Source organism: Bactrocera oleae, chromosome 4, assembly GCF_042242935.1.
Source record: "Bactrocera oleae isolate idBacOlea1 chromosome 4, idBacOlea1, whole genome shotgun sequence".
Lineage (NCBI taxonomy): Eukaryota > Metazoa > Arthropoda > Insecta > Diptera > Tephritidae > Bactrocera > Bactrocera oleae.
In genome coordinates, this window is record NC_091538.1 from 52,464,268 (window position 1) to 52,484,610 (window position 20,343).

General features: G+C 32.6%; 2 protein-coding genes and 1 long non-coding RNA gene across 4 annotated transcripts; 1 reads left to right on the forward strand and 2 right to left on the reverse strand.

Annotated features, from left to right (window-relative positions):
- Positions 1–1,340: 1,340 nt before the first annotated feature.
- MED23 (mediator complex subunit 23) lies at positions 1,341–9,406 on the reverse strand. The gene is made up of 22 exons (XM_014240845.3): positions 9,237–9,406; positions 9,059–9,152; positions 8,826–8,976; positions 8,628–8,760; positions 8,403–8,570; positions 7,821–8,336; positions 7,669–7,755; positions 7,501–7,602; positions 7,333–7,433; positions 7,025–7,273; positions 6,824–6,951; positions 6,494–6,662; positions 6,248–6,423; positions 5,866–6,178; positions 5,476–5,799; positions 5,189–5,412; positions 5,019–5,101; positions 3,740–3,887; positions 3,224–3,668; positions 2,912–3,118; positions 2,708–2,848; positions 1,341–2,085 (listed from the first exon to the last, which is right to left on the reverse strand). The coding sequence occupies exons 1-22, from the start codon at positions 9,273–9,275 to the stop codon at positions 1,599–1,601; spliced, it is 4,485 nt and encodes a 1,494-aa protein (XP_014096320.3). The 5' UTR covers positions 9,276–9,406; the 3' UTR covers positions 1,341–1,598.
- Positions 9,407–9,838: 432 nt separating this feature from the next.
- Flo1 (flotillin-1) lies at positions 9,839–19,552 on the forward strand. Of its 2 annotated transcripts, XM_014240847.3 has the most exons (8): positions 9,839–10,048; positions 11,476–11,551; positions 11,612–11,966; positions 12,896–12,907; positions 14,312–14,782; positions 14,911–15,054; positions 15,117–15,281; positions 17,905–19,552. In XM_014240847.3, exons 1-8 carry the CDS (start codon positions 9,997–9,999, stop codon positions 17,920–17,922), a joined length of 1,293 nt encoding a protein of 430 aa, XP_014096322.1. In that variant the 5' UTR covers positions 9,839–9,996; the 3' UTR covers positions 17,923–19,552. The 2 variants fall into 2 exon arrangements, with proteins under 2 accessions (XP_014096322.1, XP_014096323.1); XM_014240848.3 differs by lacking the exon at positions 12,896–12,907.
- Positions 11,158–11,541, reverse strand: LOC138856876 (uncharacterized). The gene is made up of 2 exons (XR_011395860.1): positions 11,456–11,541; positions 11,158–11,380 (listed from the first exon to the last, which is right to left on the reverse strand). It is a non-coding gene; the product is annotated as an uncharacterized lncRNA (long non-coding RNA).
- Positions 19,553–20,343: the final 791 nt, after the last annotated feature.

The following is a 20,343-nucleotide window of genomic DNA, read 5'->3' on the forward strand; positions in this document are numbered from 1 at the left end:
GTTCAAGGATGAGTCTTAATCGCCTATCTCGGCTCATAGAAAGGGCCCTGGACATAGCCGCCAACTGAGCGAATGGTTACGGCCTAACTGTCAATCCGGAGAAAACAGTAAACTGTATTTTCACAAGAAAGGGAAAAAATTGCACAATTCAATCTCCCCTCTTTAAGGGGTAGAACTATTGCGCTCTCGAGCTCTGTCAAATATCTCGAAGTTATCCCAGACAAAAAACTGATTTGGAGAGAACACATTGAAAGCAGGTCTTCCGAAGCCCCTCGAATGTGGAACTCCTGTAGAAAAGCCATTGCCACAAAGTAGTGTTTACGACCACACATGTTCTATTGGCTCTACACAAATATCATCCATCCTATACTAACATGCGGCACAGTGGTGTGGTGGATGACATTAACAGTTCCTTCAAGGGTTATTTAAACCAATGGACCCTAGAGGAACAATTCAGATCTTAGTACACTAGCAATACAGGGCATACCAAAAAGTTACTGTGTTGCTGTGTTGATGGTGGACAGACCAAAAAACCGCTAATTCTAGGCAAAAGGGAACTTAGTAATATTGTAGGGGTTATCACAGGGCACCTACACTTAAGTTGACACCTTCACAAAATTGGAAATGTGGCTTCGGCGCAAAACAGAACATGCACGGAGGATGATGAGACGCTGGAACATTATCTTTGCGAATGCCCAGCTTTCAGCCTGATGAGACAGGATATATGTATTTCACGGCTCCCAATGCTCCAACGTCATTGGGCAGCAGGTGTGGTAAAAATTAGTTATTTTACCAAATCTACTGAGTTGCTAGATAAGGCTTAATTTGGTTTGCCACTCGGGAGCACAATAGGTGTAATGATGGTCTAAGTGTGGTGGCATGTATGTAAGTGCCGATAGAGAAACGCTGAAACACCTTCTACGCCTCTGTACAACATTATCCAGAACTCGTCTTAAATATCTAGAAGCTTCGCAGTTCAAGGGACTAAAGGCAGCTCCTAAATTAGATATCAAGTCACTCTTAAAATATGCAAAAAGCGTTGAGGTCTTATATGACAAATACTTCAGCGGAAATTAAATTTTGTCTCCATTTGGCATTACTAAGGACCAGTAGGTCTATGCTATGTATGGTGTGACAGCCAGTCAGTATTACCTAAAGAGAGATATTATTATTTAAATATTTTCAGTCTTCTTAAGTTGAGCTCAACTTTCTAAACCTCTGTGAGACACACCCTAATAGTATCGAAACATTTCAACATTTTGTGCATGTTATGGATTCTTATGACATAAAACAATGGCAAAAAACTCAGCAATAAATTGGTTAATTTTTAAAAGGTTGCATTTTGATTCCACCGATATTTAATATGCTATAGACTAAGTTTACAAATGCTGTAGCACTTCGTAATATTATATATCTTAATATATTATAAATTATATGATATTATATTTAAATATATAGCATAAACACACAATGATACTTTAAATTAAAAACATATATGAGTGATGACGCCAGACATGGACATATACCATATATGTATGTATGTAAATATATAACTGTTATTACTTATTTGCTGCTAAGTAATATGTCAGGGATGATATTTAGTAACGCGGCGGCATATTTTGCATAAAATATTGCATTTGTTGTGGCTGATGTTGGCTCATGTTTGTGGACATATGTTGTTGTTGTTGCTGCTGTTGATGTTGCTGTTGCTGCTGCTGTTGATGTTGCTGTTGCTGCTGCTGTTGTTGTTGTTGCTGCTGCTGTTGTTGTGCCATTAAATTATAATTTGCCATTTGCAAATGATTGCCCGGCACATTGCCGACCACACCAACCATTGGCACATTTGGTTGCTGCTGCTGCTGTTGTTGTTGTTGCACATTCTGCTGCTGTTGCTGCTGAGCATTGGTATTCGTTTGCATTTGTTGTTGTTGAGTCTGTGCGCTGGTCATATTCGGCTTTTGTTGCTGTTGTTGTTGTTGTTGCTGCTGTGCTTGCTGTTGTGCGGCGGCAGCAAGCTGTTGTTGTAATGGCGCTTGATGTTGCTGTTGTTGTTGTTGTTGTTGTGGCGTAAGCGCCTTTTGGAGACTGCAAAATTTAAATAGTATTTTAGGAAGCGGTGGGGTTTTTAATTTTTTTTCGAATTTTTTTTTTCTTAAGTTTATGCATCTATTATGATATCTCAAAAGCTTGGTGTCAAATATCAATTCGATTGCAGCAAAATTGACGACGTTACGTATGTATTTTTATGCCTGTTTTATAAACATTATATATTAGAATTCAAAACCTTAAAACTTTTTTCCACCACTCACGTTTTCAAAGTCGGCAAATCTTAAAACTACTGCACCGATCGTTTTGAAATTTTAAACACTAAGTCTATACATAATTTACGAGATAATGCTGGAGAATTTTTTCTTTAAATTTGATAGTATTTTTCATTTTACAAAAATAAATTAACCGTTTTTTTCGCAAATATCGCGTTTTTCCTTCAAATTGTTTCCAAAAAGTGAAAAATTTTAATTTCGAAATAGATTTGATTTTTTTCCAAGACGCTCCAAAACAACTGTCATACTATAATATGCCATTTGTTTTCCAAAATAGAGTTTAACTGTTTCATCAAAAATAAAATCATAAAAGTGGGCCTTGTTTCACACGAGTTAACCCTACTTAATTCATTGAAAGCGCTTTGGGTTGAAACAAAATTGCTTACTTCTTCTCGGTGTTGATATCCTCAATATTCAAACGCGTTATGAAGCGCAGGCGCAGCTGCAAGGCAGGCCGCAGTCGCTTTATAATCACCTCCGATTCGTTTTTGATGACATTGCCGACATGTATATACTTGATGTGATAGCTGGGGGGAAAAAATCATAAATAAGAAAAAGCAAGTGAGGACAAAGCAAACACTACTACATACAGAAAATCACAAATCGTATCTAAGTACTCGAGCGGTCCCTGCGCCTTGTTCACCACATCGAGCATTTCGTATATCATGATCGCAATGCCGGCCACCGTGTTGGGTTTTTCCAAATCGATGCGCTGCAAAAATGGTCCGAACACATGAAACAGAAAGACGAGCTGTTGCTCGGTGCGTACGCAAGGCTTCAGCTTCTCGGCTATGTATCTGTTATGTTGAAAAAATGTAGATTAAAAGAAGTAAAATTAAAAGGTTAAAAGGGAGGAAAAAAATATAAATGAATATGGAATAAATAATGTATAAATTACGCACTTGGTCATTGCCGCCAACTTAAAGCCGCCCATATGGTGGAAAGTGGCATGCGCCACAGCCAATATTAATACGTAGCTCTTCTCGATCATAGATTCGCAGACAGTCTTAAAATTGAATAATTCGAATGCCGAAAAGCGGTAATTCCATTTGATCATTTTGGGAGAGTTCAGCGCATCCTGCAAGCGATCGTAGATAACGGACCAATGCGTTTCAGGCAGTGCTGCCAATATACTGCCGACAGCATTGATATAGTTGTGTATCTCCTTTTGCGGTATCAATGAGTAGCCCTTCACAATGACATCCACCACATTGTTGGCGACAATCGACGGTGCAATCGGCAAGCTGAGCAACTCCACACACGTTACATACAGCGCATGGGCTGGTGCATTGGGGAATTCATTGAAACGCCAGTCGGTGTTGAAGAAGACATTTTTGCCCGTTATTGCTGCAGAAAAGTGTAAAAGGTGAATGAGCCGAATGTGGTGAGTTGCGCATAAGCAAAGGTGGTGAACTTACTATCCGATAGGCGACGCACTAGATTAATGTAGTAATTGAGCTCAGGATTCCAAAGTAACTCCTGATTTTGTAAAAACATTTTGTATGACTCGCTAACACACCAATTCGGAGGGCGTATGTCGCAAAAGGCGCCAGTAATAGCACTCACCTGAGGGTGGGAAAATAGCGTGAGGGGAGTTTAGAAGGAAAGTCAATTAAAATTTTAATAGAAGTTTTATAAAGTTTATTTTATTAAAAAGATTTAATAAAAAAAATAATAGTAAATTAACAAAAATAAATATAAAACTTAATAAATAAAAAATTAAGATTAAAAAAAAATTAATGTAAAATAAAATTTTAAAAATAAACAATAAAATAAAAAAAAATTGAAAAAAAATGTAAGACAAACTTAAAAAAAAAACAAAAATAATAAATAAAAATTAAAAAAAAATTTTTAAAAAAGTAAAAACAAAATAAGGATAATAAAAAATAATAACAATAATAAAAAAAAAATAATAATAATAAAAAAAAATAAAAATTAATATATAAAATGATAAAAAAAAATTAAAAAAAAAAAACAAACAATATAAATAAAATAACTAAAATAAAAACAAAACAATATAAAAATATAACTAAAAATAAACAACAAACAAAATAAATAAAGAAGAAAAATTATATGAATAAAAATAATTAACAAAATTAATTAATTAAAACAAAATTAAAAACAAAATAATTTATAAGCTTTGATCTATTTTTTTTTAAATTACAATACATCTTGAAAAACAACATCAAGAGTTAACAAAACTAAAAAGAAACAAATTAAATTTATAAAGGATATATTAAATAAAATAATCGAAAACATATGATTTTTAAATTAAAAAACTTAAATTATACAAACAGAGAAAATATAATAAATAAAAATAGATAGCCATTTAAATTAAATGTATTCTTTTATTTTACAATCTCAAATAAAGGATTAAAATATAAAAAAAAATGTAAATGTAAAATTGTAAAAATGTATAATAAAAAAATGTAAATTTAAAATTTAAAATTTTTAATCCACAAACTGGATTAAAAATAATTAATCGATTTGATAAATAAAGAAGGAAAATTTTAATATCAAGCATGTTATAATTGAGAATTTTAGAATTAAAATTTTCATTCAAATTAAAAAATTTAATTTTCCAATTTTAATCCCGGACAATCACAATATCGGTATTAAAAAATTAAAATTTAATGTTTAATACAAAAGCTTTTAATAAAGTAAATCGCAAGCCTGAATAGTCTTACATATGCTTACCAATTTCTTTTTGAGCGACGGACGTTCACGCAAAATCCTTTCGTAAAAATGTAAAGTGTTATACAAATAAGTAATGGGGCGATCTGAGCAGAAAAGTACAAACAAAGTTTATTTCAGAATACAAAATTAATAAAAACTTGCAAGGAAACTAATTTTATTCCTTAACGCACCATGGAATTTGTAGAGAATACTTAGATGATCCAATATAACCTCACATATTTGATGCACATGTTGTATGGGCAATTCAATAAAGCGATGCACAACTATATCCAATACTGGTAAAAATCTCAGACATACGTTCGAGAAGTAGACCGGCAATGGTGGATGTGAAGCTGATTCGTCGGGTGCAAATTTTTCGGGATATGTCTGATGGAATTGCAAGTGCTTTTCATGCCTGCATGTGTATATGTAATGAAATATAATAATTTTTTTAGTTTTGTACAACAAATAAACTCACCAGTTATTCTGTTTCCAGTGATCGGGATGATTCTTTTTGCAAAATTCTTGTATGCGATTACGCAACTCCGATGTTTTCAATAACAACAATTGTATTATGAGGAAGCAGACCTGCGCCTCATTGCCCTCCTGTGTGCGCAAAGCCAAACAGAGTACCACACGATCAATGGTAACAATATTATACTTCCAAATCATGTTATTTATAGTATCGACACATTTATGTATGAAATCCTTGCCATTACTATTCGCCACCTCACCGACTAAGTAATCGCATAGCTTGCGTAAATGCGCTGATAATGCGCGTGCGCTAATGCCTTCCAATATTCTGCAAAGCGAACATAATTATAAACTAATTTTTTAGAAAAAAAAAATGTTGTTTTTGCTAATTTACTTGTATGCGACCGGACTGACGTTCTCCGTTTCCCAAATCATTTTAAAAAGCAGACAGAGGAAAAGTGGATTCGTGCTCGGGCGTATAAAATGATTCATAATATCATTATCATTCGACATTGAAGTCCAGTTACGATACTCCTCTTCAACTGATTTCTTCAGCAATTGTTTATTCTCCAGCGGATGATTATTTTGCACGAAGAATTCATTCAAAGCAGGCGGAAAGCAAGCAAGCGAGTGCGAAGCCCAAGAGTGTGGCGTATTCTGCATAATAACGTTAAGCAGCTCCTTGCACCAGGGCTGTAATTCATCGCCTATGTATGGAAGTAAAAAAAAAAAAATTATGGTGATTGTAACAACACAAATGACAAGTGGCAACAAACCAAGTCCAGTCATGTGCATTGAACGCGCCAGCGTTAATATGAGCACACGATTCAGCTCCTCACTTTCGCTGGAGGCAACCGAGCCGGGTGGCTTCTCGCTGAAGTAGCGTGACATTTGTGGCTGCATTTCAACAGAGCCCAAACCAGTGATGAGACGCAAAGCGGTGGATTCAAAGCTGTAATGGGCATTTATTTTTTTAATTGTAATTTTTATAAAATTTTCATTGTTATTTTGTAAATATTTACCACAAATTCAGTTGCATTTTATTGGTTTGCGGCGAAACGACGGTGCAGTGCGAGAGCAATTGCAGACGATATTGCGTAGGTATGTGATGCAGGCGATAAAGAAACATTTCCAGCAGCGTATGCAGTATACCCCACGCCTGGTGCTTGAAGACAGCGGGCAGCAATTGCTCTACAAGGAATAAATAATAAAATATTGAATGCGAAATTATAAAAAAAAAACATTAAAAAATATAAATACATACATATATTACAAATAATTTATTAATTTTTTTTATAAATATTAAAAAGTCTCAAAAATATTGAAGGTAAAAGTCTAATAAATAAACTTACGCAAGAAGCCTTTGATGCCAAGCGATTCAATTTCTGTATAAACCAAAAGACGCGCATAAGTTTCAACCAAAGCCGGTGTTGGTATGGAGCTTTTGGCTTGCGCTTGCTTTATCATTTGCGTAAAAAAGCTATAAAAGTACAATAATAAAAAAAAAGTTATTTTCTGAAATTGTTTGTATATAAAATACGCGTATTTCTCACCTGTGTATGAGCGACATCTTGCTGTGCACCGTTAAACTATCCAAGACAACCATAGAAAATGGCGCGGGTGGTACTTGACCACCAGCTGCAGTTTTGGCATTGCCATTTAACGTCTCGGTTAGTATATTCATGGGACGTGAGAAATATTCTTGATTTGTAGAATATGCATTACATATCAATATGATACGAAAATCATCGCCCAAACTCATAGACATCAGTGTATTGGGCATAACAAGATGCTGCAGGAAACTGTGGGCGAGCAGCGTAATTAGTGATATATAAAGTTTTATTTTAATGATTTAGCATACTCATGATGATTTTTCAGAGCAATCGGCAATGGTCTATTTATACTCATATTCTCCAATCTAGCTTTCTTCATCAGGTGTATCCAAATGCATATGGGCGCCATCTAAAATTTTTCAAATTCCCATTTAATTATTTCATATATTTTATTTTTATTAAAATAATTTACTTACCTGACGCAATAACGAAGATTTAGTGCAGTCTGGTAACTTCAAAGGCTCCTGCTCGGGATAAAGCAAGTCGAACAGCTTGAAGGTTGGCAGAAAATTGGCAATCTGTGTGAGTGTATGTAAAAGGAAATTGTAGTTAAAATGCTTTCAATATATTTTGAAGCTACTTACTGGATTTTTTTGTATGCTGCCTGATATAAATTGCAAGAGGATCCACATAAGCTGATCGCGACCCTTACGCAATTCTTTTTTAGATAGCTACAAACAAAAAATAAAATAAAAATATTTTATATAATTTTTAAATTAATCACACAAAACTTTACCTTTTCATATAAAGCCGACACTATATGTGCAAAACTAACAAACTGAAAGAGCACAAAATATATCAGTTGCGATGAGAGATGCAACCATACCCATTCATTCATGGAGTTCTGCTCTTCATAAACACTAAAACTACTACCCATCATAGAGTCATTGTTTTCAGTCATTTCCATTGCTGATATAATTAAATTAACTAATTGATCTTCGAGCTTATAGCAACGTTGCTTTTGTTGTTTCTGTAAACTCATCATCACCGATACCATTTCCTTGGAATATGGTTGATCCAGGACATAACGTAAAAGTTTAGTTTGCTCTTCGAGCAAATCGGAATCATAAGGTAGACTGCCCTTAAAAACGAAGCGCAATGTATTCGGATCTAATTTCCACGAATTCATCATATGATCTGCATAACCAAAACTCTCCACAATGGGCAACATATGTGAGTGACCAATTATTGAAACCATTTGCGCGGTTCTACGGAATTCCTCCATGAAATCGGTCATCATTTTGTTAATAGTCTGAAAATTTACAGAATTTAATATGTAATAAAAAAATATATATATATTTAAGCGTAAAAAAATTACCCAGTGATATGGTGGTGGCTTCATGATTTCATTGGCAATAAAATATCCTGGCAGCAAGCAATTATTACGATCAAATATGTAATTTAGCGTATCCTTCAATGCGTGTAGCTGTGGCAAGAAGCTAACGTTTATATTCACAGGAAATGTCTGCGCTTTGTCACGGCACATCTGTAAATTTAATAACGTAAGACAAATCCACAGATTTAAAAAAATATATTACTATACTTTCATGATTTCGCGCACGCCTTTGTAGTCCACCAGAGGTAAGACGCGTTTAATAATTTTGAAGCTTTCGATCCAAAAACTTGCATTTTCGTAAACTAAACGATCGCAGAGGAAAATCTTATCACAAAGCATTCTGGAAATTAAACAAATAAAACGTTTTACATAAAACTAAGAAAATCGTATAACATTCTAAGTCACCTTGCAGTTATAACATTAGTCTCTGCCAATTTTCCTAATGTGTTCATAAGCACACGCAGGTGCGATATATTTGTTGCGTTTGCAGCGCGTTGCAAATACTGCCGCACCAAGCCCTCTTTGTTATCCTGCGGTACTTCTTTAAATTTGCTCACTACATACATATATAAATGATCAATGGAAGAAAATTATTATTATTCGCTTCAGGTTATCTTCACTTTTGTTACTTTACTCACATATACTGTCGGTAAATGAGGCGGATTTATCCTCTTCGCCATTTGGTTTATATACAATAACACTGAGGAACGCTTCCTCGATTGGTTCCACCTTCTGTAAGATACATATACAAATGTATATAACTATGAATATAAACACCTGTTGTTTTATCTGTTGCTGCAAATGCTATTCACCTACCAGAAAACTATTGACTGCTTCCAGTATTTCTGTGTCCATTTTATAAGCTTTAAGTATAATTTTTACCTTTTTAGTAAAACAAAGTATGTTTTATACAAAAAAATGGCAAAAAAATTTTACTGTAGACCGGCTATGCAAAGAAATTGCATTTACAGATGTTGACTCCCAAACAAATATTTTGTTGACGTGCTGAGGCTGCCAGACTCTTACATTAAATAATTTTTAATTTTATTAACCGCTTCAATACGTACCTAAAAAACGCTTAAGTGTGTGAATATTATGATAAATGTGAAAATATTAATTTCAAAAGATTTTACTAATACTTTTCATGACCATATATAATACCATTATTATCCAAATTGTTTGCTTTCAGCATATCTCTCTAAATAATAGCGACTCTTGATTGGTGAAACGTAAAAATATTAGAGTTGCCCAACATTTCACTTGGCTTCGCGTCAAAAACTTTTTATGTGAACGTACTCATACAAAAGCGTACATTGAACTCTTTTGTCAAAACAAATGTCTGTCGCGAAGCGTAGAAAAAGTTCTATGTGAATTGGCCATTAATACATTTCTCTTCGTTTCTCTTTTTGAAATCTCTTTATTTAATGCTGTCAATGCGCTGTTTATTTTTGCTGGCGCTAGTGTAAATTTATCATTGCCGGAGAAACTTGTGAATTTTTATTGCGTTTGACGTTTGAATTGTTTTCACAGAATCCGTGAAGATTAATAAATTTTGTATTATTATCGAAAAGTTAACATGGTATGGGGATTTGTGACTTGTGGCCCCAACGAGGCACTTGTGGTTTCAGGTAAGCTTTTTTCCCCCAATTAAACTCAAATTCTAATTGGATTTCTAATGGGTGTAAAGAAAGTGAATTTATAAGTGACGTCATTTCGTGTTATTGATTTTTTGTGTGTTCGAAGCTTTGCTGTCCAAAAAGTGCCAATTAATTTTTTTTTATATATTATATTTATATGTGCGTACAAATATTTATGGTTATTAAATTTTATAATTAAGAAGCTTTTAGCATATGTGTTCGTGAATTGTCTTCTAAGTTAAGTGAAAATGACCTTCAGCAATTGGACGTTTTTCCAGACACGCAAGAACTCGGATAACCTTAATGGACAGCGGTTGTAGAAACCGTTTTTAGTATCTATATGTAATAAATATGTGTACACACACAAGTTCATTGCAACAAGCGGTGCCTAACAAGTGGTTCCTAAGTCACGGGTACTCCCTACTTTGGCGAGATAAGCCATAAAAACGTTTCACAATAAAATACATACATATATGAGTTTGTGTGTCTAGTTTTGTTATTATAAATATATAGAGCCCTTGGCGCAACGATAAAACAGGCCCCCCAAGGAGTGAGTTTTGCAAAATATACGTTTTTCATGATTATACTTATGTAAAATATTCCTTTTGAGCTTTGAATATGGAAAACTTTTTTATTTGACAAAAGGTCTCCACGAAATTTAGCATTGATTATTGTTGTTGTTGTTGATGTAGTAACAGCAGAAAGCATTTCTGAAGTAATTTCGAGGAATGTTGCCGAGTTGACAGATATTGGCCGGATAAAAATGCGGGTCCGTTCCGGTTACTTAGACCCGAATGTCGAGGGAACGGGTGGTTGTTGTTGTAGCGGTAGAATTCTGCTGAGGTGACAGTCCTTGGCCGGAATAAATCCGGGTCCGTCCCGGTTACGTAGACCCGACTGTCGTGGGAACGTTCGAGGGAACGGGAATCATTGCCTGGTTTATTGTCTAAGGCAAAGATACAATCTCCAAAGGAATTGTTCAGATCCTACTACTGTAGCATATATATGTAGCTGCCATTGAAACGGGCCGATCAAAATCAAGTATAGAATCTTTTGTAGTTGTGAAGGGTATTATAGCTTCGGCGCAACCGAAGTTAACGTTTTTTTTGCTTAATAGACGCTTAAGTTTATTAAATATATTTTATGTAATGTATAAGTGTATAGTGACTTGTATAATTAATAAATAGATGTGAATCCCCCGCCGAGACAGCTCATTTCATTGGTATGTTCCAAAAAAGTCCAGAATACTCATCTCTCAACAGGAGTTAGATATCAGCAATCATTCTTTCGCATACATTCATATGTATGTCTCATTTCATAAATCTGAAATAAAATGTCTCAGCAATCCTATGAATATTTCAATACATAAATAACGTTTATACGCAAATAACAACTTACTTTGCCTTACATATTTATAGGATGCTGTTACATGAAACCGCTATTGGTGCCCGGTGGCCGTGCCTTTGTTTGGCCCACTATACAACAAGTGCAAAGGTAAAATTTCTTTACTTCACTTTAAATCTGTAAATAATCTATATAACTGACATCACATAGAATTTCACTCAACACTATGACGCTGCAAGTGGAGAGTCCATGTGTCTACACCAGTCAGGGTGTACCCATTTCGGTAACCGGTATTGCACAAGTTAAAATTCAGGGTCAAAATGAGGATATGTTGCTGACGGCATGCGAACAATTCCTCGGTAAGGGTGAATCTGAAATTCAGCATATAGCTTTGGTAACGCTGGAAGGACATCAGCGCGCTATTATGGGCTCCATGACGGTTGAGGAAATCTATAAAGATCGCAAAAAATTTAGCAAACAAGTATTTGAGGTGGCTTCATCGGATTTAGCTAATATGGGCATAACTGTAGTCTCCTACACCATAAAAGATATTCGCGACGAAGAGGTGAGTTTGAGAGTGCAAAATGTAACCAGCATATTATTACATACGTATGCATACCCATAAATACTTGCACCTTAAACACTAACAAATATATTATATGTAGCGATGAAGATCGGATATAGTATATATACAATTCATTCCGGCATTTTTTAGTTTTTACGTAAGAATTGCAATAATATTTTGTAGTATACAATTTATTCATACTAACCACACCTTTTAGCTGCCGTTATTTTTGATTTTTTTTAATAGACATATTTTCATTCGGTTTAATATTATTTATAAAAATATTTTTACTCGGTTTAGTTACGTATTTTTTACTTTTTTAATTAGGTAAGGAAATTGTAATTATTTAGTTTACAATTTTTGAATACTTTTATTATTATTTACTACTTACTTTTATTATTATTATTTGGTTTTTAAAGTACTTGAAGGGTTAATTAGTTTTATTATTTATTTAATTGACATTATATTTACTTTTTCTAATATTTTCTTTTTAATTCAGCCTTTTTATGAACTCGGTGTGAAGAAATTATTCTCAAAAATTGTAAAATGTAAATTTACTAATTTTTTAAATATATTTATACTCTTATTTTTTATACATCTTCTAAATTATTAAATAAAATACTATATATTTTTATTTAGTAATTTGATTTAATAATTTATTGGAATAATTATTAACCTGGTATCGATAAAATCGATAACTTCAATCTTATTTTTTGCACCTATCCTGCTACCCTTGCTGTTTTCTTTTATAATATATTTGTTATAATTCATATATAGCGCCAGCGTATTTCAGTAATTGTTTTCAAATTGTATAAAGTAGTATTAGTTTGATTGAATTTCAGCTCAAATTAATCTCTTCTTTTTTTCGGAATGGTGAATGCATACATACTTAATGTAATTTTTTACAAATTACGTTATTCGTAATGAAGGGTGACTCAAAGGTATGTTTAATATACATATTATACATGTGCAGTAGTTGTTTTTGTTGCTCATATATGTAAGCTAGTATACTTCAAGTTTATTTATAAATAAATTAATTAATTAATAATACTGATATTTTGTTTATTGATTTTAAGAGTTCGTTATGCCAATATACCATATATATTATATATGCAAATATGTAACTGCAATTTACAAACTTCTAAATTTCAAAAAGTCCAAATTTTTTCCATATATGTATATCGAATATATTTGAAAATATACTTCGAAAATTTGAAGTTGATCCGGCCAGTGAAGGAGAGTGGGAGTGATCGTGGACAATTTCTCCTAGGCCTCTAGTCCTTAGGGGCCCCGTTGCTCTGCAACATTGTTTAACACTAATTTTTTCGTCAACAATTCACTATAATCATAGCCGGACACCGGTTTTTTTTCTCTACGGCCCTGATTTTGTTAAATATTGTAGTTTCGGAAATATGAACGTATTTAAAATTTTTTTTTTTAAACTTGGTGTTATCTGCTCCCAAAATTTTAAACGCGTTTTTCTCGAAACGCTTTTTCCAGAGTCGCTGAGAAAAATTTCTCCAAAACAGCTGGATCGATCGACTTGAAACAAAACCTTCTTAGATATATTTGTCAGGTAATGATCGATGAAATAAGATCTTTCCTAGCAATTTCCATTTTTTAAGTTGCTCTGAAGTACAGATTTTTTTCAAAAACTTTTTTTTGCGAAGCCGTCATTTTGTCAAAAATAAAATTTTGACTAGTCCTTCGATCGTTACCTGTATTCATCTTTTCGAATAACAATTCGATTTGAGATAATTTTAAGCAAAAATTCTTTCTCCTCGCTGGACACCTTAGTTGGAGGTCCTTCTGAAGATCGGCTATGGCATCAAGAGAATTCAAAATTTTTCAATATTTTTATATATTCATTAAATGAAATGGTTCTTCAAAAAAAAAAAAAAAACAAGACAAGTGGATTTAACCTCCTAATGATTATACTTATATACTTTAAGATTAACTTAAAATAATTCTTACGATTATTCTTAATATTTAGTTGAGGTACTTTGCGCATTCATCGTTTCTTGTGTTGTAATTATTTGTGAGTCCAAATAAAATATATATATAAATAATGTAAAATGTTGTATAGATTCTAAGCATGTTTATTCATACCACTACTTTTGAAAAAATGCTTTCGTGCCCGATAAATTATACATAAATAAATATATTTACGCAAAGCTCGTTTTTATATAACATAACCTCAAAATTATAATAAGTAAGCGTCTACACGTGTCAGCCGTTATGCGAAGCATGTGAAAATTTCCTTCCTTATTATTTCTTACAGTAACACTTAACAAAACAACTTGCTTTCCACTATAATTTTAACTGTAATATGTTAACATTTTCAGGGTTATCTAAAATCTTTGGGTATGGCACGCACTGCCGAGGTCAAACGCGATGCACGCATTGGTGAAGCTGAGGCGCGTTGTGATGCGCATATCAAAGAAGCCATTGCCGAGGAGCAACGTATGGCATCACGTTTTCTCAATGACATCGAAATTGCCAAAGCGCAACGTGACTTCGAATTGAAAAAAGCCGCCTACGATGTGGAGGTACAAACGAAGAAAGCCGAAGCTGAAATGGCTTACGAATTGCAAGCAGCCAAAACAAAACAACGCATCAAGGAGGAACAAATGCAAGTCAAAGTGATTGAACGCACACAGGAGATTGCCGTGCAAGAGCAGGAGATACAACGTCGCGAACGAGAACTGGAGGCCACTGTGCGCCGACCAGCCGAAGCCGAGAAATTCAGATTGGAGAAATTGGCTGAGGCCAACAAATTGCGCGTGGTCATGGAGGCTGAAGCCGAAGCCGAATCGGTATGTTTGACACTCACACATATTTACATTCATAGAAATTAGATGAGAATCGCACCACGACCTGGGGTCTATTGTGCCCTTATTTACATCCATATATTTAAAAACTTTAAAAACATAAATTTTTGCAGATCAAAATCCGTGGTGAAGCCGAAGCCTTCGCCATTGAAGCTAAAGCCAAAGCCGAGGCCGAGCAAATGGCACAAAAAGCCGAAGCTTGGCGCGAATATCGCGAAGCAGCAATGGTGGAGATGTTGCTGGACACATTACCAAAGGTATAATTTAGTTTTTTACTTTTTTTTATTTTTCAATTAAATAAAATATTTTTTTGCGTTAGGTGGCCGCTGAAGTTGCCGCACCATTGTCGCAGGCTAAGAAGATCACCATGGTATCGAGCGGACAGGGTGAAATCGGTGCCGCCAAATTGACCGGTGAAATATTGCAGATAGTTAACAAAGTGCCGGAATTGGTGAAAAATATAACTGGGGTCGACATTGCCCGGGTACGTTCTAACTCTGAATTTATTTAAAAGCGCGTCAATTATTTGATAGCGAAATATTTTAGTGTGAAATAAGAAAAACTTACAGCTTTTGCTAATGTTAATGGCGTTGTGTACAGAAACATGGAACCAAAAGACTTGATGAACTAAATGAAAATAATTGTGCATTTATATACAGTAGCTTAGCGTTAATTTTTTTTGTCATAATTTTAATAATTTTTTTTATTACTCTGAATATTGAGGTATATTTACGGCACATTCAAGTGTTGCAATAACAAGCTGTAATTATTTTGTATTTGCTATTGCGCTGTAGAGTGTCAAAACTTGTCAAAAAATCAAACAAAATAAAAAAAAAATTTGTATATTTATATATATTTGACATCATTTCTGAAAACAAATACGATAAAAAACAATTTACTTACCGTTTCCCAAAATTAAATCAAAATGAAACTTTGCTGCTGCCGACTTTTTAATTTGCCTTCATTTTAATCAATAAACGCAATTTTCGAATCACTTGTATTAAAATATTCATATATTATTATTGAGCAACTTAAAACTTAAATATAAAATTAAATAACTGTGTAAAAATTGCAAGATTTAATATATTATCATATTTTATATATACTTGTTTTAGTCTGTTTTCTGTTTCAGTGAAAAATTACTTTTGAATTGAAATATTATTTTGTTTTTAATATTTTCTATATATGAAATTAATTTATTGTCTAAATAATAGCAAAATTGTCTATAAAAAGGTAAAAAAACATATTGATGTAGTTTATTCAAAAATTGCTTAAGGCTACCCTAAAAAAAAACAACTATTTTTGCGACAAAAAATAAAAAAAATGTGTTTTTATAACAAAATAATATCAGTTTTGAAATTTTAAGCTCTTGTGCTATTTTTATTTTTTGAGGTTAATTAATTGGAAAAGTTCCCTTATATTGAAGATATTTAATTATTTTTACCGTCAAATTGTTGCCAAAACCAAAAAACTCAGCCGGATTTTCAAAAAAAAAAAAATTATAATTGATTGAATAACTTTTTAACATAATATTTTTATAATTGCTATTTTAACCCACGAGCCCACCAAACGTTTGTAACATATGTATACGCAGCAAAAAATATGCTAGAAATCATACATAACATTGTAGGTACATAAAAAATTGTAGTGATCAAAAATATTTGTTTAAGATATCTTCAATTGCAATATATTACTGGGTATTCATAGGTTTAAAATATTATTTTTATTGTAGAGCGTCTATAATTTTATGTTATATTATAGAATTTTGAAAGCGATGCTAATATTTTTACAAATTAAAAGTGACAATGTTTTTGCTAAAAGGCGTTTCTATGCTCTGTGGGATACACACTATCTCTATTAATTTAACTTTCTATATAAATATAAAATTTCATATGATTTTTTTTTTTTTTAATTTTCTAGTTTTTAGATTTTCGTTTTTAATAATAAACAACAAAATTTTGTAAAGTTTCTCCATTCTGACGTCAGCATAACAGCTGATGGAAGGTAGTGTAAATCGATAACTGGCATTGTGATTGAATAGCTGACAGCGAGAAATGCTTGACATTATTTTAGACTCATTTGTGAAATTTTATACCCTCAACAGGGTATATTATGTTTGCCATGATGTTTGTAACACTCAAAAGGAAACGTTGAGGTCCCTTAAAAGTATATATATAAAAGATCAGCGTGACGAGCTGAGTCGATTTAGCTATCTGCGGCTGTCTGTACATATGTATGTGCTCTGGTCTCTAGTTTTTGAGATTTCGATCAGAAATTTCGCACACGTCCTCTTCTGACCAAGAAGCTGCTTATTTGTCGAAACTGCCGATATCGGAAAACTAAAGCATATAGCTGCTGTACAAATTGAACGATCGGAATTAAGTGCTTGTATGAAAAATTTTTTCAATTGACGAGGTGTCTTCAAGAAATTTGGTGCAAGTGATTATTATCCAAGGCAACCCTACAATTTCCGAAGATATTGTTCAGATCGGACCACCATAACTTAGAGCTGTCATACAAATTGACCGATTAAAACCAGAATTAATTTTATGATATAAAAATGCACCTGTGAGAGGTAATCGGTGCAGTTGAAGTTAACGTTTTTTCTTGTTTTTCAATTGTTTTTGCTTTTTGGTTTTTGAAAAAAATATAACCTGAAAATTTGTTTGCTCTCATGCCATAAATACACAATGCGACAAAATAAATTTAAAGCCATTTTTTTACCATGTACACAACTATTTCAAAATTATTGGAACTTCTAAAGTGATTAAAATGCTTTAAATATTTCATAGTTTTAATTGAAAAAAAAATATATATTTATAAATCAATGTGCATACATATGTAATTTAAAAGCTGCCTACACTGAGAGAAAAAAAACGTTAACAGCGGTTTTTGGTTAAACATTGTAGTAAAGAATTATTTCAATAATATTTCTGTTGCATATAAATTGTACAAAACAAAAAAACATTTTCAAATCAAATTTCTTTTGAAATCAGCTAGAAACTGTAAATCCAAACAATTATCTTATTTGCAACATATTTATACACACTTCATTACAACGCTTAACTTTATTTATAAACACATACTTTCTGTTTTGTTCATTTCAGTCCATGCATGCTGGCTAAATTATCAACACTAAGCTTCTACAACAAAAGAAAACAGCAAAACAAGCAAACACGTGTATGAACAAATAGACGACAAAGATGAAGAATTATGAAAGAACTGTGTCAAATCCTTAAACCAAAGATTTTCAAAAATTAACAAATAATTTTAATTGAACTAAAGTTGCCATAATAAATTATTTAAATTAACATAAATGTATATTTGGCGTATAACAACGATACATTAGAGAAAAACTAATACAATTTCGAACAAAACAACCATAAAAACATTACAAACAGCGTAAGGTATAAAAATACCAAAATTTTCTAAATTGAAATTTATAAAAATTATGTGGAGTTAAGGAATTTGGCATTGCGTAATAGTAAATTTAAGCACAAATTCTTGAAATATACATTAAAAAAAATCTAAATAAAATACAAAAAAAGTAATAAATAAACATGAAATGTAAATGTAAAGCAAAAAAGAATATGCTGCCGAACACAATTTGCAACCACTGTATTGCGGGAATCACTTACATTTATTGTGAAAATTTATAATATTTACAATTTTCAATATATGCTTGCATAAATATACTCGAATGTACACTTGTAATGTGCTTTTTCTATATTTGCAACAACATTAACAACACGCACACACATCCATATATTTGGCTTAATAAACAAAGAGAATTGGCGACAAATTGTTTGCTGGGTATTGAAACTGCTGATTAAAATTATTACCAGGGAAAGTCAGCGTCAATCTTTATAATTTCCGAGTTAAGCTGCCCAGTGTATGCGAGTTTTTGTATACATATGTATGCATATGTGCCATACTCGTATGATGCGGAAAAAGCATTGGCTGTAAGCATTAGAGATAATCGCAAAAAATTGTATGCGCAAGTGTGAGCGCGTCAAAGCAAAGTAGAAACTTTTTTATTGTGAAGTCGGGCGAGTTTAGTGCATTATTTTTCAAATTATTCAAATTTTCAAAAAAGTAGAAAAAATATTTAAAAAAAATTAAATGCTTGTAATATTTTTTTCACAAAATTTTATAAATTTTCAAGTAAAAAAAAAAATTTTTTTTAAATTAAATATATTTGTAAAATTAAATATATGATTGTTTTTAGTTGAAATTTCATAAAATTTTTTCGCCACAAGAATTTTGTATAATTTAATAACGAAAATTTTTACATTTTTGAAAAAATAATATAAAAAATGTATGAAAATTTAAACGGCACAGTCGCAGAGTAAGAACGCTTTTTAGCACAAATTTCTGTTTTAAGTAAAACACAACAATATTGCAAGTAAAAATAATAATTACAAAAAAAATATATAATTTAAATTATATCATTTTATGCAAACAAGTTGAATTATTGTTTATTTTCGCAAACAAATATAATTAAAAACTTACTTTGTACTTTTCGCGCCACTCTACGCCGTTGGAGTTGTGAACGACGAAAATTTTACGAAAAATAATTGTTTATAAAACTAGCCATTCTTGCATTTAGAATTGTATGTACGTATGTGTAACAGAATGCCGTAACACTTTTTTAAATTAAACGAATTTATACTCACCACTTTCTGATTTAAATGATTCTATCTATGTATTCAATAAAAAAAAATTGCTATATTTTAATAAAGATTTTTTCCGAAATTCGATCTTTTTATAAATCTATTAAGAACTATTTCACTATTTACGTGGTTTGCATGCAATAATCCCGAACATGCCAGAATATAGGTTAGGTTAGTCACCTTAAGTCTTTTGGAAGTACTTTACACTAAGATACCAGCATATCGTTATCCAAATACATAATTCTACTATTTTTGTGGAAGTGCTAAGTGCTCAAGTGGTCCTATTTAACTGGTAGAAGCATGGATAATAATTATGTAGAGCATAACCGCCCAATATCGCTACTAATGCGACAGAAATACGTTATCGCGATGTGATAGTTCTCGTATACCGCCACTCCTCAGCCGAAACGGTTTCATACCACGAAAGATAAGGTAAGAAACGTTTCGTTTCAAACCGCTAATCGAAAGAATGCGAGATAGCTGCGACAATAGGCAACTGAAACACTCGCGTGGGTAGTATCCTTCATAAATCGGCACACACCTTCACCGTCAGCACAGCCAAATTGGCCGTATTACCCTATGAACTGCTGCTACGTCGACCGTGTTTTCCAGAGACCGCTTTCTAAGTATATTATGTTCTTATACTTATTCTTGCCATACATTTTTTTTACAAAGTTTACAGTGCAAGGACAAATTCACAGTAAAAATTGCCGTTATTTTTTATTATACATATAAACACGGAGTGGAGAACTAAAGATAATCGTATTGCGGTAATTGTTTTACATAAATATGGGAAACCGAAGTGAACTTCTCAAAAAACTTAAAAATTCGAGAATGTTTGAATTACCGCACTATTGATCCTTTTTCGAAACC

What these genes read in the sequence shown, in the direction of transcription:
- Flo1 (XM_014240847.3), top strand. Translation starts at nt 9,997, where the DNA reads ATGGTATGGGGATTTGTGACTTGTGGCCCCAACGAGGCACTTGTGGTT. An exon ending in CGAGGCACTTGTGGTTTCAG is followed by an intron (nt 10,049 to 11,475) that starts GTAAGCTTTTTT and finishes ACATATTTATAG; the next exon opens with GATGCTGTTACATGAAACCG. An exon ending in CTGAAGCCGAAGCCGAATCG is followed by an intron (nt 14,783 to 14,910) that starts GTATGTTTGACA and finishes AAATTTTTGCAG; the next exon opens with ATCAAAATCCGTGGTGAAGC.
- MED23 (XM_014240845.3), bottom strand. Translation starts at nt 9,275, where the DNA reads ATGGACACAGAAATACTGGAAGCAGTCAATAGTTTTCTG. An exon ending in GCGTGCGCGAAATCATGAAA is followed by an intron (nt 8,571 to 8,627) that starts GTATAGTAATAT and finishes TTAAATTTACAG; the next exon opens with ATGTGCCGTGACAAAGCGCA. An exon ending in TATTCTCTACAAATTCCATG is followed by an intron (nt 5,102 to 5,188) that starts GTGCGTTAAGGA and finishes TTTTCTGCTCAG; the next exon opens with ATCGCCCCATTACTTATTTG.